This window comes from Strix aluco, chromosome 8 (genome assembly GCF_031877795.1).
Source record: "Strix aluco isolate bStrAlu1 chromosome 8, bStrAlu1.hap1, whole genome shotgun sequence".
Lineage (NCBI taxonomy): Eukaryota > Metazoa > Chordata > Aves > Strigiformes > Strigidae > Strix > Strix aluco.
In genome coordinates this window covers 3,818,276-3,841,930 of record NC_133938.1, presented here as the reverse complement: position 1 = coordinate 3,841,930, position 23,655 = coordinate 3,818,276, and the positions used below count along the sequence as shown (strand labels likewise).

Below are 23,655 nucleotides of genomic sequence, written 5' to 3'. Positions count from 1 at the left end.
CTCCACAGTAGGGGAGAAGAGAGAGAAGAAGTAAGTGTGGGCCTGGTGGGAAGAGTTGGCAAATGCAGAAATATGATGAATGAGCTGGAGAGATTTAATTTCTTACTAAATTCTCTACAAGCTGTGTAACCTTTCTTTAGCTAAACAATTACTCTAAAAGGCAATGATTTTCTGTGTTTTCATTGAAAAGTCTTCATAGTAACAATGGCCTATGTTCTCCTTCTTGAAGAACTTCTGCCAAAAAACAGTTTTCTTTTTTCCATTCAGCAGGAAACTTTCTTTTATTTTTATTTTTTCAATCTCATATTCCCCGCTAACATGGATTTACAAGGCCTACCACTTACTGCATGGGGCTGGGAAGAAGCTTCCCCTCAGGCCAAATCATTTTGGTCCATCTCCTTTATAGGGATTCTTGCATCTTCCTCCCAAGAGGAGTGCAGCCACTGTCAGAGACGTAATACCAGACCCAAGTGACCATTTAAGCTGACAAAACGTGACAGCTCCTACGTTCACAGGTACAGAGCACACAGAAGGGGATTTCCAGACTTGTTTTCCAGTGGACAAGCAGCAGCTCTTGCCGCTGTTGTGGTGGGCGCAGCTGAGAGGGGGAGCAGGTACTAACTTTGGTGTGGTGGGGGAGAGAGTCACCAGATCTTTAAATTCTGCTGACATGATTAAATCAGAGTGGGTGCTGATCCTCTCTGAACCACAGAGGTCCTGTGACCAGCTGGAGTATCGCAGGGACTTTGGAGATGCAGCATGGGCAGAGCACTTTCCTCCTGCAGAGCTGCACGTTTGTTCAGATACACACATGCATACGTGCACACACACACAAATCAAACAAACAAGTGTAAGGCAAGATTATAGTTATGTGCCTCTTACTGCTTTTACTTGACTTGGCCAATTTCCTGGCCACCCCACGCCCACCCCCAACCTCCATAGCAGATAATGCTGTATTGGATTAGTCTGCCCCGCTGCTGCATCAGGTCCCAGATCGATTTATTGACTCTGTCAGAGTGGCTAGTACAGTAATTGTTACAAGAGCAGAATGGAAAGCAAGAATGTGTCCACATAAAATATAAAAATGACGTTTTGTTCGTTCTTTCCTCTTTTGCCCTATAGATCTTTATGTGTTTACACAGTGGAGAGCACTTTACTTAAGTTAATCAGCTCCTTCTACATTATTAATTGCGACAGTTAGGGTGCTACATGGCGGCAAACGTATTATTGAAAACATTGATCTCACGCTCACGGTGTGGACCTGAGTAGGTTTTGTATTCCTTCCCTTCTTTTGCAACTGCTTTAGGGTACTATCAAATCACATTTCCCTGACTGACAATACGCCATCAATACCATTGATTTCAGAGAGGGGCAGAGAGATGCACAAGAGAAAGAAAGGAATGCGCCGAGGTTCAGCATATTCTGTAGGCTTGGAAAGGGGTTGTTGGAAGTTGGTAATCACAATAATTACATGCCTGGCCTGATTTCTCTTATTTTGTAAAGAGTAATAATTTAAGAGCTGAAGTTTCCTAAGTGTTGAAGATTTGCAGAGATGGCGTGATGAGACCTTTTAAAATGCGTGTAGAATGTATACCCTTAAAAAAAGACGTACTGACTTTTTACAAGGGTTTTGGAAGTGCCTTTGAAAGACATTTCATAAAAGTTCAGCTTTCGCAGCTGATACCTATATGAGCTCCATAAATTCCACACAGCCTGACAAACTCCAGTAGGTGTCACATGTGACCTGGATGGAAAAGGTCAGCAGCTGAATTTATGGCTTTTGCATTTACTGGAACATTAAGATTTTTGCCAACTGCCATATATACTTTTTAACAATTCTGCAATCAAAGGATTAGGACCACAATATACAATGAAGGTCAAAAATTAAAGGCCATAATCCCTACATCCTTCCCAATGGATAGGCACTAAGCTACCTATTCTAAGAATCACCTTTGCTTAATGGCCTTAACACAGAGGTCAAGGAATAAATAAGCTCCAGAGGTGAACACCTTGCAAAATAGGCTATCTTGCTCTGAAATTAATACTAAATTCCATAAGAAGGGACCAAAAGATGAGAAGCCATTTCTTAATGGAGAAGGACTCTCCAGTTTGCAGCAGATTTCGTGTTCCCGAGACACTGAGCATCACCTTCCCTAGTGCTGGACTATCCTAGAGAAATGTAAATAGCATACGGGGAAGGATTGGGGCTTCAAAAGAAATACAGCAAAATTACTGCAATTTTCTTAAAACCGGCTTATATTTTAAATTTAACAAAGTGTGTGTTCTTAGTAAGGATTACTAACAGCATGCCAAGTTGTAGTTTTCAAACTTTACCTGGTTTCAGAACCTGGTTTAGAGCGACAAAAGGTATCATCTTGTTTTAGGCATTTGTTTTTGTAGTATATTCTACTTGAACAGAGATAGAACTGCAGAAGTAGAATCCAAAACCAGGATACTTTTGAAAAGAAAAATCTAACATTAATAAATCAAGAGGCTAACCTATCTTGTAGGCTTGACTGTGTAGCCTTTAGTTACTTTGGTTATTAATATTCAATTTTGAAAACAGTACTGACACTATAATCATAATATTTTCACGCATATTCACTTGCATGACCCAACTCTTACATCATCTATACAAATACTAGTTATTACACACAAAGAGATGCAGCTAAATACATTTCAGAAGTCAATGAAATGTAATTTTAAGTATGAGATATGAGTAACAAAAATCACTACCAATAAAACGAGCCACCTTTGAGACAGAACACAGTAATTTCTGCATTGCTTGGAGGAGCTTTATACAACTTCAGGTATCCTTTTGTGCTTTTGCTATAACTACATCTTCTTAAATATGACAATAGAAAAGCTACCTTTTTTTTTAAAAAAGGGGATAAATTTAGATATGAAATTTGCACGTGAGGTTGGGTTTTTTCATCCTTGCATGTGCTAAACAATGAGATTTGAGATTTTGCAGGAACACTTTTACACATAATCTTCCTTGTCTGGCTCTTCTCTCTTTTTTTTTTTTTTTTTTAAGGACTTTCGTGTAGTCTTTTGGGTTAAAAATTGTGTCTGTGGTATTGGACCCGACTGTACATTCACTGAAGTCAATGAGAGTAGGAGATGGAAGATTTGCTATTGGCAGGAGTGTCTTATAGAAATACAGTAATATTTCTGTTTAATTATGCTTGTATTTTGCTTATAGCTCTCACGGTAGAATAAATTAGTCTTTTTCAAATAAGATAAAGGTTAAAATTCACGTTTTCTTTACGGAGAGGGCTTGCAGTGCAGTCATCATGTATGTCTAGAGTTTTTATTTTGCAGCTACAGGTATTATCTCTTAGTGACCCCAAAGCAATCGTCCTTGATGTAGAGATGGGTTTAGTTTTGGAGTTTTCCAATTTACTGGTCTTGTAGGCTAAATCTGAAAGTATAGGCCAGGTTATATTCCTTCTGGAGGCTCCACAGGCTCTGGAGCAAGGGAGGCTCCAGAAGCTCTTTATAAACTCGTTGTCTTCCTAACAATAGTGACAAGGGCAGAACTTATCCCAGTAGTGGTAACTGCTTTATCAATCCTGTTGATGCTGCATGAGTCAAAACAGTTCAGATTCTTCTCCTGGACGCTTTTCAGGAATATAAGGAGTAAAAGTAGTAACATTTAGAAAAAAGTTTTAAAAAAAAAGATGGGGGAAAGATGTAATTCTCCGTACAATGGAGCAGCTTATGTACTGAGTACAAAGAGCCACTTCCATACAATCTATATTCAGAGAAAAGCCTCACATTCAGTGACTCATAAAAGCGGAGGCACCTTTTGATTTTAAGTTCAAGGTTTACATTAGTAATTTTGTCTGTTTTCTCTGTTAGTATTAATTAAATTGAGATAGTTTAATTAGTATTACTAAATTTGATCATTAGTAGTAATTCATTCTGCCTGCCATACTGCACAAATATGATGAAGCAGAAATAACTAAATTGTTTAATTTCATCTCATTTAATGACTTTACACTCCACCAGTACTTTCATTGGCATCTCACAATATGTGTGAAAATCACTCCACACTAGGCCAAGACCCAACTCCCTTTAGCCAACCATGTCTAATACGTCCCTCCTCATCCAAAGGCAGATCATGTGCTGTGAAGGCTTTTCCCATTTCTCCACCGGAGAGGTGGCTACCTCCGACGGCTGGGATGGCATTTCCTCACCCTGGTCACCCAGCTCCTGTATCCTCCCGACCCCAACGGCCACCACGTCCCTGACCAGGGGCTCCCTGCGGTGTAACGGGGGACGTCCCCTCATCGATCCCTGCGGCCGCACACCCCGGGGGCCAAGTGCTGAGCACAGGCATGGTGCACGGCCTTCCACATTTCTTAGAGCAGTTTGTTCAGTTTAGCAAGGTACAAAGCATCAGGAAAAATGCAGACATCAAAAGTTCTCGCATTCAAGAGTTTTGTGTGCAGCTCAATGGCTTCTTGGCTTTCTTTTTTTGAGGGGAGATTTGGGAAGGAGGGTTCACTGCTGAATTGATTCATTATTCCTCCAGCTCACTGTCTACTTTAATTTTAAGGTCAATGTGGCAAAAGCACCAGAGTTTTCTCCATGCCCCTATTTCTGTCCATGTTAATTTGGAGACCGGTTTTCATGTCCTTGCCCAGTACACCTAGGACTTGCCAAAACCCCGATTCCTCTTCCCTTTCTATGGGCTCCAAACCCCAACCTCTCTCTGCCCACTTCTGAAAACATGCTGTTGTCTTGGCCCCCTCGTCCTGGCGTCCCCAGCTCCCATCCTGTCCCTCTGTCCGTCTGCACCTGTCCGCCCTGCACCTCGCTGTTCCTGCTGCCCACAGCCCAACTCCTTGCCGGCATGTCCCGGCCCTCCGCCGTCCCATTCCCCCTTATTTTTTGCCCTGCTTTTATCAGGCTGTGCACGCTGCCTTTGCTCTCCCAGCGGAGCCACGGGGCTGCTCATTTGTCTGCTTCACCCACAGGCATCCAGCGCGGGCAGAGACCAGGCGCTGGAAGCTTTGGGGGGGATTTTGGAGACAGCACTCGCTCTCCCCTCCAGTTCAAGTTATCACCTCCCCTCGCTTTCCTCTTGCACTGTGTACTCTAAAGTACTCCCAGGGCAGTCAAGAAAAGCGGCTGAAAACTACCTTCTCTACCCCAAACTCCGCAGAGCAAAGAGCCAGAGCCTCTGCAGCAACTTGCCAGCAGAGCAGCCTGTCCCGCTGGGACCCCTCGGCCCCGTGGGCCCCTCACGTAGCTCCAGTCGCTCCCCGCCGACACGGGACGGGGAAGGAGAGTCCCGGGGGCAAACCCCCCGAGTGTGTGTGTGTACGTGTGTCTCCATGCGTGTGTGTGTGTGTGCGCTCAGGCTGTCTCGCTGCAAATGGAGCTTGGGAGGCCCAGACTGGGGGTTGATTTTCTTTGGATGACTTTCCCCGATTGTCTAAAGCAATAAAAGTAAAGAAACTTTGGGGGAAACGGTGGTTGCAAGGAGATTATTTTTGCAGTCCTGGTGCAGGCAAAACTCCTGAGGCTTCAGGGGAGTTTTGCTCGCCTGAGGACTGCAGGAACTGGCTTAAATTGAATAAAACTGTAAGTACAGTATAGGGGACTGGGTAACAAGGAGTTCTGCAAAAGCAACAAAACCGGAGAGCACAATGAAGAATAGAGCGGGTTACGCTGCGGTGAAAGTATGTACTGGTTGTTATAACACCGTGCCTCTAGAATAAATTATGTCCCTTTAAAAAGTAATACTTTAACTGTGGAGCTATATAGAGACAATTAAGACGATATTGTTCTCCTCATTTCCCTCCCCCCCCCCCTTCCTCCCTCTCTCTGCAGTAGCTCTGTGGAAACTTTTAATGCTGCAGCTTGAAACTTGGGCCTCTGGGTCTAAAATGCCTGAGAAAGCACTGCGGGCTCTAACTGTAAAACATTCCTTCGGCGGGCCCTGGAAACAGGGCGCGCTGGCGCAGGCGAAGTTCAGAGGGATCACATGTAAATGAGGGCTGGCTGCAGACTCCTGAGGAGCGTTTTATTTCACTTAAACCTGAACTTGAACTTGCAAACGCGCTGCCGGAGCCTGGGATGGGCAGATCGTGGCTGCGAGAGGCTGGGAGCCGGGGCTGCCACCGGCCCCATGCACCCACCATCAGGGCTGGGGGGTCCCTGTGCACCCGCCGGCTTTGTGCCATGTCCGGGGGGCATGGGGAAACGGAGGACAACGTGGGCACTGTAGTTTCGGCAGCGGGTTCATGGTGGTTCCCAAAGGGCTCGCTTTTTTCCTAGCAAAATGCTGGAAAGTCCCGTCGCAGCGGTGTGTCTGCCGTCCCAGTTTCCACGGGAGTTCCTGGCATGAAGTTATAAGCGGATCCAAGTCCCGATGCACATTTTATTTTATAAAGGGAAAGAAATAAGTGAGATTTAGTGTAAGAAATATTAAAGTGTAGCACTCTAGCAAATTTAACTGTGCTTCCAGCAGAGGAAAAGACAGGGCTGTCTGAAAAGCGAGGCATAAAGTGCAGAATTTAAAAACCCCTTTGCAGTGTATTTACTTTTAAATTGCAACAGTAGATGTAAACCGTGAGGCGGGTTTTAAAGTCGTCTTTCTGCTTTTTTGATAAAATGCGTACTCCTGTTTTCTTTTTCCATTGCAAAAGACGATGTATGTACCAGGGCAGCAAGAGAGGTGCCAATGCCGGCGAGTGTCACCCAGGTGTGGTGGCAGAGGTGGCTTCTGGCTGGGCCACAGGCATGGGGGCAGCTTCCTCCCCCCCAGAGCTGTACTTGGCTGGTGGGTCATATTTTGGTCATTTCTGATTACTCCCGAACAATTTTGGCTATGTTTATAGCAAAACTTTGAAAGGATGAATGGGCGAAAAAAAATCTTTTTGGCAGTAACTCAGGAAATATCTACAAAGATGTCCTTTCTGGAGCAAGATATTATTTCAGGGTTTGTGTTAGGATCATTTTTATTCTGTGACAGCGCATAAAGAAAGCGGGACAGAGCAATGAGGTCTGGCATAGCTAAAATCCCTTCTGTGTGTGTGAGGTTATATAGTTTATCAATGCAGAAACCACCACGGGCTTTGAAAAGTAAACAGCTGGCTTGGGTCTGTGTGCTGCACTTCGGAGTTGTCTGCTGGATTTAAATGGCTAGCCTGCAATTTTTGTAGTGGAGCAAATATATATAGTTTTTCTTTTAAACATGTCAAAAGGTTTTTGCAACCATTTGTTTTCTTAGTTCCTTTATTTGTTACAATTTTCCTTTCTGTTTCATTTTGGTTTATTTTGCTTTTACAAATGTCTTCACTGCCACCAGCAAGTCTACAAATAAATAAAAAAAAAAAAAGTTTCTATTCCAGTCAGAAAACCTTATGGCAGCAACAAATATCAGAGAAAGCCATCGTCTCTCTCAAAGATTTCATCTCACCATCCACTTAATCCGCTTGCTGTACCTCAGATCTCAAGTAACTTTCATACTGTGGGCTCACTTTAATGGATAGAATCTATTTTTCATGAAAAAAGCAGGAAATAAGCTGTCTTTCGTACAAAGATTTACAAAATGTAATCATTGTTGAAATATTCTCTTTGAACTGCCTTGTCCGCAGGGGTGTCTGGCTCCCAATACCCCCGTTTCTTTAGAACACCCTTACAAGTTCTTCTGGTAGATCAGGTACACTGGTGGTTCTGGTCTTTGATGTCTTGAATGAATGAAAGAAAAGCATAATAAAAGAGAGCTGTTGATCAAGCATAAAATACTCTTTAAGCTGACAGAATGGCAGAGTTAACACATTCTAAGCTGCTTTTAGGTTTTTCCTTTTTTCCTCACATTTTCCTGTGCTTTGTGTACAGTGGGGGTTTTTATTTTTTGAAAAGTCTCTGATCTATGTAGTATGCCGTCCTCTAACAAAAACCAAAATGGGATTGTTTCTCTCTCTTTCTCCCTTTCTTTTTCCTCTCTCTCTTTCACTCCACTATCTTTTTTTTTTTTTTTTTTTTTAAACAGCAAGGGTTACGGTTTAGCGTTACTGCAGTTAGCCTTTAGCATAGGATGCAAAGTTTAGAAGTTATTTTGCAGATTTCAGAGTCAGTTTATTAACAAATAAATTAACTTCTTCACTTAACTATTTAGAAAACTGGAGGAAAACTGTAACTCACAAAATGTTCCCGAAGTAAAAGGAAGACCCTCTGTCTAAAGGCAAAATTGTAAACCGAAAGACGGACATAAAAATGACCTCATTGTGAGAGAACTTTCTTTCAGAGTCAGAGAAAAGGGAAAGTTTTCTTCCTGTAGATCTAATTTAGATCTTAAGTTCCCATACATTATTTATACATCATATTCAAAGTGCCAGCCTACTCTGCTTGCTGGATTACATTTCAAACATTTGCCATTGATAAGTCTTTGCTGTATTATATTCAGGCTAAATGTGAATATGTCATAGTGCAGTCAATCTTTAATCCGCTGAGCCTCAGGTTCGGGCGGCAGGGGGTCCAGCACTCAGAGCATTGCTTTATACTTAAGAAACATCTGGGGCCAGCTGGGACACTTTACTGGAACATTCAGATGTCTGGAACAACAGCAGGAGTTACTGTATGAGTGTGTTTTCATAGGTTTGGGAGGGTTTGGGGTGACTTAGTTAAAAACACTAGCTGTTCCCAACTTGAGGTTTGAACCCAAGCAGAAATCTTGCCTGAAGTGAGTTTGTTGGTCCCAGGAGAGAAGTGGTTTGGACTACTATACATTTTTAATAGTCAGCAGGCAGAAGTCCATATTACAAAATTATTGCACGTAATTTAATGCAGTTTGCCACAATTGGCGTTCTCGCAAAAGCTATTGGATGCAGAGCTACTGTACACATCGCCTGGAGACTAGTGTCCCTCCCGGGACGGGTTTTATCTTCCTCGAGACAGTATAAATGTGCTTGTAGTGGGGCATGCAACTCTCCTGGGTGTGGATGTTGGACAACCAGAAGATTCACTCACTGTTTTATGTCCCTTTGGGGATGACCAACATGCTACTTACGTCCCTTTTGGTATTTCATTTTGGAAAATATAATTACTAAATAATTAATCCCAGCTCTAAGAAAATAACTTCCATAGGCACAAAGGTGACCTTGTCTTTAATATTCACCTTTCGGTTTAGGCAGTAGGATCAAATTTCATGCCTGGAGAAACTCTGGAGAACCCAACAGAAAAGTGGGACAAATTCAGACGTGGGGTAAACCAAAGGCAGTTGCTTTATCTGCAGGAGCCTTCCAGCCAGTCACACCAGAAGCTGAATTTTCACTGCCTTCACTCACCCTGGCAGACCTTTTGAAATTGTATCAAAGCCCCAGTTTTGGCCCCTTGCTTTCAAACAACCCGCTGTGGAGAAGAGTCTTCCTGGGAGCTCTCGCAAGGTGATGCCTAAAGGACCAGTTTGCTTTCTAGCTGTTTACATTCTCATTTTATCTTTGCAACCAGAAGGACTTGTTACCCCAATTCACCTTCCCAGGGTTAATGTTTTTAATTGCCTTGAAGTTCTTGAGATGACTGAAATGTCATCCCCAAACAAAACAACTGAACTGATGCACCGTGATGAATCCTTGCAGGTGCCCGATGGTCGCGGCTCAGGTTCAGCTCGGCTGCTCAAACAGCCGCTTTGCCGGCGAGCTCTGAAGCTGCAGTTGGGTTTTTTTTATTTAGGCTCTTATCAAAGGTGGATTTTCCCGCCCGGGCCTGTGCAGCGATAGCTTCCTGCAAGCGCAGCCGTGCCCGGGGCAGCAACGGCCGCAGCACCGCGGCAGCCGCGTTTGAAGTCCCGATGGCACTGACCCGTCCTGCCGCCAGGCAGCCGAACCGGGCTGAAACCTGAAGAAAATGGCTAGCACAGACCAGGTCGTAGCCCTAAGTGGATTAGGTGAAGCAAAAGCTCCTATGTGTGGAGTTTGTCAGAGTTTCAAACGTGTGAATGTCCTTAAATAACCTACATCGCCTGGAGAAATAAGCCAACTGTCACACCCAGTTCTGGATTCCACATTAACAACCTCCTTCCGCAGCGTTAAACTTTGCCCTTGAGGACTTTTGTTTAACTTTTTAATTCGAAAAACAGATAGGGCGGCTTTACAACCCTCACTTTTTGTGCGAGCTGAAAGGTCTCATTGTTAGGGCGGGAGATGTGCAGGTAGAAGTAAATTTAACAAGTTTGCATTTGATTGTCTTTCTGGTTTAAAACACGTGAGCGGTGCTCGCAGTTAGGCTTGGGAGCTGGGAGTGAAACACGTCCTGCAGGATGGCTGCTTTAAGACGATTTTAATAAACAATGGGCCTGTTTCTGGGCTCCTGACACAGGCAGAAACTGCTACCGGAGTCAATGAGGCACTTTCAGCTTTTCTCCTTTTAAATATCCTGAATCGCAGAGTGTTTCCTTGCTGTTCTTCCCATACAAAGGACCCGATTGTCAGAAGTGGCTTGAGGATTTTTGTGTGTCTCTGCTATCTCCAGAAGAGCATAAGAAACAAATAGACTTGCGCTATCAAAAAACGTAATTGCCATTTCAGACTTCCTGTTTAGGATTCAGTCAAGTAGATATTGTTTATGGTTCATAAAACCTTACTACTGTGAGGATTCTCAGATACTGGCAGCGCAGAGTTTCAACTTTCATGGTGCTGTAAATTAGGGGGGGAAAAAAAAGTGTGATAATACTCCTCCGAGAACAGTAAAATAGAGCTCTGCAATGGTTAAATGGAATTTTATAAGCACATTCGGTGTGGAACTGTTTTGCATTACATGAGTTGAATACCTTAGAGATGACACACATCTGCAGGCACTTTATTAAATCCTTAGTCAGCACTTTTCAACCTGATGAGATTACTTCTTCATTTGACTGGAGAAAGGGAAGCGAAGATCTCGTACTGGACTGCAGAATTCTTCCTGATGTTTCACCTTGAGCACTGGGGAAGGACAGCGAGATGCTCGGCAGGACAATACAGACCCGTAGTGGCACTGACAACTGCGTGGCAGTAATTTTACTGAGTAGGACCTTTAGCTCCGGTGGATTCATTTAGCTCTAAACTCACTGGGAGAATGGTACTGCAAATAGAGGGGAAATAAAATACTGGCTCTTTTATGAAACTGCGCGGAGATAATATCATCCTAACCGTATTGTGATAGTGCACATGATTTAAATGGAGATTTGAAATTAAGAAAGGCAATACGCCGTTCTCCGTCTGGGTGCAGTCGGATAGGTTACAGAACGTGAAGGGATAAAATGGGTACTGTGGTTAGACGTGAGAGCAGCGCTCCGAAAGACGGCAAAAAATACTTCAGCCATCCGAATGTAGGGATGTGGGCTTCTTTTTTCTCTTCTAAGCCCCCTAATCGTGCAAAAAAACTTGACAGATCCCAACTATCAGGGCTCTGAAAGCACAATACGCTTCCTAGACATTTTCATTTGATGCGCGGAGGTCTCCTCTCCGCTCGCAGAGAAGTTTCACAGGTGCTTCAGAAGGACAATGGTGCTCTTCAGACCTAATCCGGGTAGACTTAGACGTGTATAGGAGGCTTGAGGGGGATATGAGATCTTAATATTAAAATGATTAGTAGAAAAGGAGGATCATTCTGTGTGTGCGTTTCAGCTGTAAGACGCTCTAAATTAAAACGGTATCCTGAGAGCAGTGCTGGTGGGATCTGATGGGTAAATGCTCCCTCTGTCTCGCTGTTCTGCTGCCTCAGCCCATAAAACATCTCATCCAAGTGGGGTTGCAGGAACAGGCGAAGCAGGATGCAGCTGTTTGCGAGGTGCTCGGAGTTTGGGTCCCGTAAAAGCAGCTTTTCAGAAAAGGCGATCCTGAGCCCCGGCACAGAAGTTTAAAAAATAGCCGTGCAGTTTGGGTCGATCCTGTAAGGGTTAATGAAGTTTTTCATTGGTATTAAGGCTGGGCAGTGTCTGCAGGAGTCATATTGACACCCTAGTGCATGGTAACTCTACTCCTTTATTGACATGTTGCTAGTCAGGAGCACAATAGCACTCTGTGTCTGCAAATCATTGCTAAAATCATCTCAAGAAAAAAAAAAGTTTGAAAGCCCAACGCTAGACAAAGGCCCCAGAGCTGCACTGCGCCGCTAAAAACTCCGGAGTCAGCAACTTCTATTGATTAAAAACTAACCTTTAAAGTAACTCGCAGAGTGTGTGGTTAGCATTTAAATTTAAACATGTCATGAGTTGATTTGTGTTACTGAATACCAACTCAGAAGGAGTTACATTCACATCAGATTTTTTTTTTCTAATTCCCTTAAGCAGCTAAAGTATTTCATGAAATGTCAATAGGGCAGGGGAGAAAAAAAAGGTGTTTTGGAGGGAGGGGACTCGCGCCCAGCCTCGCCGTTTCTTTTCCCATGCAAATAGTCACCCCAAAAAGAAAAGTGTGGGGAGCGACACACAATAATTAGACCTTTGTCTAACTTTCCCAAGTGCCAGAGAAAGACAGATTAATTAAATATACAACAGTGTTGGTTTTTGGAGTGGGGGTCTCTCTTGCTGTGGAGGTCATAAATTAGGCAGAATAAATACTTCAATGTGTTTGCAGCGGGGCTGCTACGTCAGAGCGGCTGGCGGGCGGTGGGAGGGCGCAGCGCGGCTCTTGCTAATGATAGTCACGTCTGGGGCTGTCTGGTTGCCCCTAGCAACGAGACATGATGTAACACCAGGATGAACTTGAACTTGGGGGACTTGAAAAGGGAACAATAGACCAGAGCAATCAATAAAGCCTATTTCAGTGAAGGATTACAGAGCCGCTCTGGGGTAACCTTGTCTGCAAGGCGCAGGCTGAATAGCAAGATGCGTGAAGGAGCGCGGGGCCGTGGGGGGACGGACGGACCCACCGACCGACCGATGGATGGACCAACGGAGGGACCGACGGGGCAGGCGGCGGCGCGCATCCCCTGCCGGCCGGGACGGGGGGACCCCCGGGGCTCGGGGGGGGACCCCCAGGGCTTGGGAAGGGGGGGGGAACCCCGGGGCGGGGGGAGCCCGTCGCGCCGCCCCGCTGCCTGCCCTGCTCCGCCACCCCGGGGCCTCCTCCGTGAGCAGCCCCACCTCTGCAACCGCAGCTTGCTTGCTTTTTGCTTTTTTTTTTTTTTCTTTTTTTTGCCTTTTTTTTTTTTTTTTTTTTTTTAAATCTGCTTTTGAAGCGAAAGAGGAGTGGCGAGGCCAGAGCAGCTCCCACCATCCCCGGCCGGTGGGCCATGTGGCCGGGCCAGCAGCGATGGGAGCCAATTGGTCATCTGCAATATAGATTTGAACCATCGGCTCTGAATTTTTAACCCCTCTACTCCCTGCCGGGGACGTCCACAGTTCCCAGCCTGGCCAAAGACCATCACGCTCAAATGACGAGCGTGAGGGACGACCCTGCAAAGTTGGGAAGAGTTTGCAGCCCGCGGTGGTCAGAGGTGCCTCCGGCACGGCCCGCGCTCCGCTTCCCTGCGCCCGCCTAAAATCAATAGGGCCCTGCAATCAGGGAGGGGAGCAGGACTTGGCACCGCTTCACAAATCCTGCCAGAACTTTTCTCTGTTTATGAACTTTACATATGAGAACTATTTCGTTTAATTGCAGCCTGCGTAAGTCTAAATATAAAATCTGTAGGCAATAGATGGAGCCGATATGGGACCGGTGTGTTTGTATTCAGAAGGGCGAGCGGAGGAAGAGTTAGTTAATGAGGTGTACTGGAAGCAGGACAACTTCTCCAATCGTGCTATTTATTTTACCGGTTCCTACCTCCATGGCAAGACCACATAATCTCCAAGTCCCACATGAAACTTGCCTCAGAGTCTTCTGTAAATGTTCATAAATCTTCCCTGGGTTGATTATGCTATCAATCACGTCAGACTCTGAAAAGGAACGGAGGAAAAAGTTGGTAAAACTTGTCGTCAGTTTATACATGCACACGTATGCACCTCATATATTACGGGAGCCAGAGTAAAAACGCGGGGTATCAGCAACGGCTCTTTAATACCTGAATCTTTCTTGTTGTATTACTTTACTTCAGGCTAAATAGTTGCCGCTTGTTGGTGTATTCCCACAGCAATATGTCACTGCCAAGTAGCATCCCCCTGCGCGTACAATCCCAGGGCCTAACACTGCTCTTATTCATCCGGGGTTCAGGTTGGTCTGACCTCGCCGGGGCCGAGTCGGGTCTCCCCGGTGCGGTGGCACTGCCCCGACTCCAGCAGAGCCCACTCCAGCTCTCTGACAGTGTTTATTTTCCTATCGAGGAGCAAAATTGCTTTCTGTGCTCCGGGCATCTGCGCGGTTGGGTTAAGGACGGTATTGTTGCGGAGCTGAAATCCCAGGGAATTCCCTCCCTTTGGGGGGAGGAAGGCAAAAAAAAAAAAAAAATCCCAAAGAAAAGCTATTAGTTGAGGTCCACGTTTTGTTTTGAAACACAAGTATGGCCAGAGATAGGGGACATTTTCGCTGATCCACTTTCCCCCAGATTTGCTTTATCCTGGCTTTTCTCTAGCGATCCACATTTCTCCTAAGAAAACAGCCCTGTTGTTGAATTTCTGTGCATCTGTTCCAGCAAGACAGTTGAAGCAGGGCAGTATAAAGCAACAGATGCTTATGCTGGCACATGCCTAAATACCCAAGAAAACCCCGACTGCAGGGTGATAAATGGCACAGAGAGGCGAATGTGTATCGCCTTTTCAGGGGATTAGACAAAAGTGAACTGGAGGGATCTTCAAGCCATAATCTATTAAAAAGATTGATAACTTGTAACGTGACATGACCCCCGCGTTCATCTGTAGCTATGGCCAGCGACTGTCGGCGGAAAAAAAAAAAAATATTGATTTGTACAGTATTTTTAATTAAGCTTTGTAATTAGGTCAATTTGTCACAGTCTCAATTAGCCCCCCTCTTGGCGGAGGAGGCTGGCGGCGATGCCCGGAGCCCTTCGGGAAGCAGCGAAAGCGGGCGGCCGGGCTGACGCTTCTCCTCTCTCTTTTGCAGTCCTGGTACCTGGGATAAAAGTCTCCGCTTCCCACCACCCACCGGACAGACCACCAGACCCCTTCCCACCTCTGTAACACGGAAGCAGCAGCAACGCAGCGCAGCGACTTCACATCGGCGGAAGGGGAGGCGAGCAGACACCGACAGCAAACTAGTACATGGAAATGGCAAACGTTATGGTTGAATGGCAAAGGCCGTAACTTTTTCGAGATTTTATTTTTTTTTTTTTTTTTTAGACAACTTAGGACTGTTGTAATTTCTCATATGGTGCTGGAAATGGTTGGGCTTCATAACTTTTGAAGTGTTTCATTGGTAGTGTAAGCATTAGGTGACACTGAGTAGAACTAGCCTCTGCTGCTGCTTACCAACTCGCTGTTGTAACACACTTTCCATATGGAGCCTAACTGTTTTACAGTATCCTCATCGATTTTCCCATACAGGTGTGAGACTTCTTGAGAAATCATGAAACACACTTAAACTATAACTTTTGTAGTAGCTGAATTCTGCAATATATAACTTACCGGACAGACATAGAGCATGTTTTTCTGTAACATATCGGAAAAAAAATTGCAGGTGTTTTTTTTTTTTTGTTGGGTTTTTTTTTTTTTTTTTTACAGTCAGCACTTAGATACGTAACATGAACCATAAGAGCATTGTCAACAATTTTTTTCCACTCAATTGCAGAGCGATTTAAAACATCGAACTACTACTATTCACTAAAAAAAAAAAAAGAAAAAAAAGAAAAAAAGTTTGAAATGCTGCACTTACATTTAAAAAAAAACATTTTTCAACAATTTTCAACAATTACACAAAAATTCACGCAGAAATGGGGAAGTTGGTCTGTTTTGACAGAAACTGACAGGAATCAATCAAAACAATCGAATTTTGAATTGAGTAAAGTGCAATTTCATTGGATAGCTAAATATCTTTGTAAGATAGAGATTGTTGAAAATTCTATTTTTGTTTTCCAAGTCCTTCCACCCCAGGACTCTAAATTATTGGGGTAAAAAACAGCCTTGCAAGAAAAAGGGGAGCTATTTTTGCTTTTTATGTTTTTTATTGTTGAACTTGTATCCCTTTAAAACTGAAGGAAAATTAAAAAAAAAAAAAACAAATCTAATGGTGCTTTTACCACAATATGTTAACTACATTAAATGCTAATTAATCATTTTCTGTTATCAAAGCACATAACTAAAATGAAATCATAATATCTGTTAATTTTATAAGCTAAAAGTCACTATAATGGATTATGCCAATTCTGACAAATTTTACGTGTTTCCGGCAATATAGGGTTTATCAGTTCTCAAACACCTTGGGAATAAGAGAGAACGGTCCAGAAAGTAAAACACCTTCGTGTCCCTGAACTGGTACATTTTCTGGACTGCGAAGAAAACATTACAGAAACGAATGATGCTGATCTTACAACTTATGCCAGTTCAAAGCAAGGGCACTTGCTGAAGAAGAAAAAAAGAAAAAAAAAAAAAAAACACAAAAAAAGTTTGGACCCCAAACGTCCTGTATCTTATGTACAAAAAAAAGGAAAAAAAAAGAAAAAAAAAAGAGTGCAAGTGATTTTTTCTATCAGACAGCGGAGCACCCCTTTGCTTCACATGCAACTTTAAGAAGGTTTCCTATACTATACATATATATACGTTCTGGTTGGCGAGTCCAGCTAATCAGAGAAAGTCTCTGCATGTTCTAGTGTTAGTAACTAATTTTTATATAGTTAATGTAGGGTAAAGTAGAGTGCATTAAGACACAATATTGTAATCCCTATTCCAGGCACTTGCCTTTAAACTATGTTTGTTCGACCCTTCAGAAGGGTTTCTACTACTGTCCTATACAATCAAGTAACTGAAATTCTTGGGAAGACACTTTGCTCCTCATCTTTTCCCTGAAACAATGTTTTGTTTTGTTTTCTTAATTTGCACGAAACAAAAAAAAAAAATTCCATATCAATGTGCCTTGCCCTGGATAGCGATTATTTGTGGAATTGTTGCACATGTTCCTATATTGAAAGGGGTTTTTCCCTAGTCAAGCATTTGGAGACACTTTTTGTAAATGTGACTTTTATGTCAGCCATTGTCAGTTTCAACATCTAGAATTAAATAGGATGTTAGTTGTTCCGCAGATAGGAGTAGTGTTTATTGTCCTGTATGGTCAGTGGCAGTGCTATTCTGAGATCTGTAGATGCTAGATTATCAGTATTTTTGGATGTTGCTGCATTTTACATTTTATTTGGAGTCTTCCTTTTTGTTTTGTTTTCTCCCAGATATATGAAAATATGCAATACCTGCTTATATCATGTAGAAAAGCTTAGCAATTATTAATTTTTCTTTTAATTTTTTTTTATTTGACCAAAGTTGGTGCTGCACTTGACGCAGTGTGTTTTAGGTGTTTGTCTTTGTACTTTTGTGATTTTGAATGCACATGCAGGAAGGGCTCTTCTTAGAGAAGCAGTCAAACTGTGAAGCACTAAGCTGAACCCTGCTTCAAGCAATTTTTGTTTTACAACTGTTCCTTTCACAAGCAAGCCTTAAAAAAAAAAAAACTTCCTTTTTCTTCAGATCCCACACCCATTTTTATTAGCAGACTGCAATCAATCCACATTCAATAAAAGTATATAATGCCCATTTTTATATGCACGTTTTTAAACTTCCAAGTTCTGAAAATTGTTTACTGGTTATTCTCTATTTAAGGAAAAAATAAAATGTTTTGGATTTTCATATGTGTCTGATAAGTGGTTGAGTAGTCATTTTGCTCTATTGTATTGTGTGATTGTTAGTATATGGTATCACATCCTCTAGCCAGCATCCTTTGCCTTCCCTATAGCACTTAGCTGGGCATTACTTTATTAAGACATATGTGCACTAAAAAAAAAATAGCAGCTTTCAGTGCTTCACAGTGAAGGGAAAAAAGCCTAGACAAACATTTTGTCAGAACCTTGCTATGAGACAAGGTATTACCAGTAAATTGGTTGTATATACAATAAAATTGCACCCTTTTTTAAACAAAACAAACTAAGCAATAGTTTGGGCAGTTAGTTGTTTTTAGTGAGCATGTTGTAGTCATGGCTGCAAAGAGAGAGAATTAAACTGCCCACTCAGAAGATATGTAATTTGTATGTTGTATAGTTTTATTGATTACACTGATTTATTCTACCCTATTTTATAATGCAGGACTTTTGTAATGTTGTTTAAATGAGGAAAAATTTCTGTCAAATTAGCTTAGTGGAATTTCTGATTGTTCGTTATAAAGGCAGCGTTCATAGAATTGCTTTTTTTTTTTTTTTTTCCTTTGGGAACTGGATTTAAGTTAAAAACTTTCCCGTTTCCTTTTTGTATGTATTTAAATACAGTTATTTTTCTTCTCTCAATGGTATAGCATATTCCTATGCTTGAGAAGTATAGGCTACTGAAGAACCATTGTAAATGGACATTACAGGTATGCTGTATTTTTGAAGGTATTTTGTCATATTAAGTTTGATGACGCTAAAGTTAGGGAACTCTGAGCAGAATTGCGAGAAAAAAAATGTTTTAAAGGCTTTAAAACATTAGGTAGGCGGTCAAGGGTGTTAACCAACAGGGGTTGTAAAGTATTACACACTAAATTAAATTTTCGTTCACCTTACTCTCACGCAGAAAACACAGCAGTTCCGTTCTGTGCAGGTGTAGAGAACAAACAGTGTTTTAGTCCTCCGAGTCAAGCCAGGAGTGGGGAGCCGAGCAGGAGGGATCCCGCTTGGGGTGTGCAGGCTGCAGGCAGGAGCAGGCAGGAGTCGGGCCGGCGGCCGTAGCCCCCGACTCCGCATCGGGTTACGTCCCCGCTCCCCTCCGCGTCGCTCCGGTCGTTCTTTTTGAGTCACGCGAACAACTTTTTTCTCCCCGTCTCCTTCTCTCCAGAAACCGTCAGACGCACAAATACTCTGACCTGTATCCACCCCCCCACCCATCCAAATTTAAAGCCCTAGAAATGGCTTAGCGCGAATTGACTTTTTCTCAAGTTAATTCCTTTCTTTTTTCCTCTTTTTTTTGAGCGAGGGCACTTGCTTTTATCATGCCGCACACCCCAGCAATGCCATTATTATTTATTCTTCTTCCTTTATAATAAAAACTTTCGGGCTTCGAGTTTAGGCAGCCATGGTACACTTTGTCTCTGTTGCTTGTTCCCCCTCCCCTTAAGGTCGAAGGGGAAAAGAAACACCAAGTTTTCTCAACTCCACAGTATTCAGTCAGCCCACAGGAATATGCAAAATCCCTCTAACATTTTTTTTTTCTTTCTCTAGTTCTCTTTGTTCCGTATATTTGCAGCTTTGTAGTAACAGTGTTATAAAATATTTACTGTACAAAAATACAAAAAAACCCAGATACATAGCCTAAAACAGTTTTTTTTTCCTTGTGGTGAATTTTTTTTAAGAATGTCAGTTAATATTGTACTTTGCATTGTGTCTCTGGAAATATCTTTTTTTTTTTTTTTTTTGGTAGAAGGCCTCCATCGAACAAAATTAAAACCATAACCGGCATGACAATGTAAGGAGAGCTTCAATGGCACCTAAACAATAAATAAATAACAAAATAAACCTCATGAGGTCTGTCGGAGGCAGGTCTTGTGAAGTTAACACTGCCTGCTAGGCAGGATTTTCATTAAATCAAGCTTACAATGCCAATTTTGTCTTGAAGTCAATGCATGTATTACTGTTTGACAGTAAACCCAGCTATGCCATCATCAAGTCCAAGGCTGCGCAATAGTCTAATTAGTATCGAGTACATTTTCCTTTTATTTTTTCCAATAAAAAAGCAGTGGGATGAAAATTGCTTTGATATATAGCAGGTAACATTGAAGCTATTCCATAGCACTTAACTGTAGTGAATACTGTGTCACCAATTCTGAAATCAATTTAATGTTTAATGCAAATCCATTACATGGTGCTATTACAGGCTGGCAAAATGATTTACAAAAATGTGACAACTTGGGCTCAATTCACTCTGCTTTCCAACAATGTAAATGCATAGCAGTGTTTATCTGCATGAAAACTATGCACTAATCTATCTGAAAAAAAAAAGAAAAGAATATATCAACTTTGGTATCTACTTTCCGTTTACTTCGATCCTTGCCTTTTCGGTCATTGTTATAATGCCAGCTTTAGGACAGAAAGAATTATAAGAAAACCAGCATAATACCTGATATATTAAAATGTAGTGCCTGTGAAATCTGTATTATATTGCTCTTCTGAAGTAAGATTTTTCTACACCGGTAGCCTTCGCTGTCTGTCAGAACCTTCTGATATAGGTGATGTAAAATAACCGTACAATATTAATGCATGCTATTCCATAATGCTTAGTAGCTGTATGAATATTACTCAAAGTTATGTTAGTCTTTTTTTCTGACTTGGTTCTTGTCAGATAGGTTTAAAGATATTTCACTGAGAACGCAAATTCTGTCTTTTCTTGATTTGGGGTGTTTTCAGTATTTTGGAGGTATACATTTACTTAAATTCAGTATTACTTGTGTTTTGGGTTTTTTTTCTTTTTTTTCTTTTTTTTTCCTTTTCTTTTTTTTTTTTTTTTTTTTTTTTTTTTCCCTAGAGGGCAGGACATGGTGTTTGAGACCAGAAATCCGTGCCTGGTAAGATTTTCGTCTCGAAAAGCTACCCTAAGAATTCAGAGAGCTTGCTCTGAAGAACAGACGCATAAAGTTCAAATTTAAGGGACAGTCCTTTAAACCCACAAACGAGATTGAGCTCACGTTGCGAGAGATTTCTTAATGGGCAGCGGTTAACCAGGTACCCATGCTTGACCCTTCTTCACACCAGACTTCCTCATATAGAAAGAAAAACCCTTTAAAAAAAAAAAAAAAAGAAAAAAAGAAAAAAAAAACCTCATGTGGTTGTTTAGTTTCATGCACAGTTGCAATATTTTTCTTCAAACAAACTCTGTACAAACTTTGGGCCCGATTCATAAAAGCTCCTTTGCTATTAACACGGGAGGCTGGTGGGCTTTTCTCGTCCAAATTGAGGATGGCTTTCTTTCCAAGCGCACGCTTTGGCGAGCCCCGCTTTCCTCGGCACGCGCGCCCGCTGGCTTTCCTCTCCCTCCCCTTCCCCTCTCCGCCTCCCCTCACCCCAACGGAGAAGAGGAATCGATGGGAAGGGGCCGCGGAGGAGGCGAGGCAGCGCAGGACCATGCTCCCACACCCCAGAGGCGCAGGCTGGCAGGAGAAAAGGGGGAGACAGGGGAGAGGACGACTCCGTGCCGCGCTCTGGCCGATGCCAGGGGTTTGTAACACGGTGGTACGAGGCTACTCGATTACAAAAGAGATCTTGTCCGTACCAGAAAAAAAGACGCTAGATCGCTACCTCCGAGCTCTAGAGAAAACCTTCGTAAAGGCAAACACTTGTACACAATGTGAACTTTTGTACTTTGTATGCTTTTTTTTTTTAGGGAAGACTATTTTCCACTTAGTTAATCTTCTATGCTCGAGCATGAACAAAAACAATTGTGTTGGGTGAAATGCCCCCCTTTTATCTGCATCCACAAATTAATATGAGGGGGAGAAAGAAAAAAAAAAAGAAGATGAGATTCTAGACGGAGCATGGTAGGAAGACAGTGCCCGGCTTGGCATCCGCCGCCGCCGCTTGTTCTTGCTGCCGGCGCCCTGCGCCCGGCTGCGACTGCTGCCTTGGGGAAAGGTCTGCGAAATTCTTTGCTTTGGAAATACAATCAAGGAGAAATCTCCATTTTGGCAGGCTGTGCGGTTTCTCCGTGCGGCTGAGCTCTGACCTAGCCCTGCCCCGCTGCCTGAGACTGGCCCAGCCAAGTCCCTCAGCGTCAATTTGAAATTCGGGGCGCTAAAATTTCCACCGGCCGTGTGAAAGATCTGCTGCAAATTCACTTGACACCCGTGTTAATACCATGTCGTGTTCATTTTTTTTTATGAGTCAGGCCCCTCGTGCCTCTAGTATACTTGTATTGACTCTCATAGTTACCATTTTAGTTTTACTGTGTTCTGTGAAAAAAATTGTAATTGGTTGAGAATCACTGTGGGCATCCATTCTTATTCAACTAAGTCTCCGCAGGTTTTTTGAGCTGGTGTGGATTAGTTTAACTCTTGTATTCAACCATTAGTGCTACCACCTTCTCACATTACAATACAATTACTGGAAGCAAGTACTGCATTTCCTATGCAACAAAAAAGGAAAATAAAAAATTGCTAATGCTAACAGGCTGTGTTGTTATTTACTTTCAGTTGGGCGCGGGGCGGGTGCGGCTGTAGGGCCACGGGCATTGCTGCCGGTCACGGCATTGACGTCTCCGGGTGTGCGGCCCTTGGGCCGGCACCAGCTCTCTGCTCTGGGCAGGTTTGAGGGTTCCCAGGCAGTCGCTTCATCCCAAATCATGCAGATATTTGGTTAAATCGAGTCACTGTCATTGCATCGGCCGTATTTTCCTGTCCCGTCAACACAAAATCATTCCTCGCGCGGTAACGGATTAATCTTCTGCAGATTAAATCACCCAAAGTAAAGACGCGAAGCGCATCTAGTAAAGACTGAGGAGGTTCATTAATTCTGCAAACGCTACAATATATCCTTAAAATGTAGATAAACTTTAAAAATATCACCACATTTCCAAAGAGCCCCGGTACCAGATGCCGGCCGCGTTTTGCAGCTGCCCCGCTCAGCCCCGGCTGTCCCACACCTCTCTGCAAAGCTTCCGAAGGTGTAGGGCAGGAAAAAATAAGTTTCTTTACAACCTTTAAAGTTGTCTTCAATGTTTTTCACTCTGCCACACCTTTTTCTTAAAAGACATGTGCAGAAATAAGTATTTGCAGGAAGGAATTTTTTGCATTTTGGCCATTCTGCCTGTTTTCTACTTAAAAGGCGGCACTGAGGCTGATGAGAGGCGAGGGCTGGCGTGGCTCTGCCCAGCCCTTCCCAGGGCAGCACCAGCTACAGTACCAGCTTTTCCATGTTATTTTGGGGGAAATGAGTGTTTTCTAACGGATAGTTGCCTGACACTCATAAACCACTGGTATTTCCTTTCTCACACCTCCGCGTAGTTTCGGGTTTGGCTACAAGGCCAGGACAGGAGGTTTGGGCTGGGCACAGCTCTAATGTCACTGTCCTCGGGGGCCCCATCTGTGCCCCTTGCCACATCCCAATCGCTGCTTCGGACATGGCACCCACTGGCACTGATGCACTTGCAGCAGCTGAGGACAGGTTGGAGCCCATTCAATTCATCTTTTTTTCTCAGGAAGGGGACTAAATGGTAAGGAAAAGACAAATCTGTCCTCACAGAAAACACAGGGCCCCAAGCAGGGGCTCACCAGCAACACTTGCCCCCTTTTTGCTCTGCAAGCCCCGGGAGGAGTGGGGGAGGAAGGCAGGGCTCCCACTTTTGGGCAGAAAGCTCATCTCAAGGCAGCAAAAATGAACCCAAATGGCAGCAGTGCCCCTTTGGCTTGGAAACGAGCCCAGGCATGGGGCAACCTGCCCCACAGGGCAGCAGGAGCTGGATGCTTCCTCCGAGCAGGGGGTGCAGGGATGGGAGGGAGGGACAGGGACCCAGCCGTGCACATCGCTGCACGAATACACACAGAAAAATTAAAATACGCTTTAAAAAGAAAAAAAAAAGTTCAATTACACCAGACAAGGAAGGTTTCTGCC

The 23,655-nt window shown here is 43.3% G+C and overlaps 1 protein-coding gene across 13 annotated transcripts in view; it reads left to right on the top strand.

The window, feature by feature from the left end:
• The window catches only part of NFIA (nuclear factor I A), a 253,806-nt gene extending 231,594 nt beyond the window's left edge, over window positions 1-22,212 (top strand). For all 13 annotated transcript variants that reach the window (XM_074831872.1, XM_074831873.1, XM_074831882.1 and 10 more), the window contains one exon: window positions 14,994-22,212. In XM_074831872.1, the coding sequence (XP_074687973.1) occupies window positions 14,994-15,011 (18 nt within the window). In that variant the 3' untranslated portion in view covers window positions 15,012-22,212. The remainder of the gene's footprint in view (window positions 1-14,993) is intronic.
• Window positions 22,213-23,655: the final 1,443 nt, after the last annotated feature.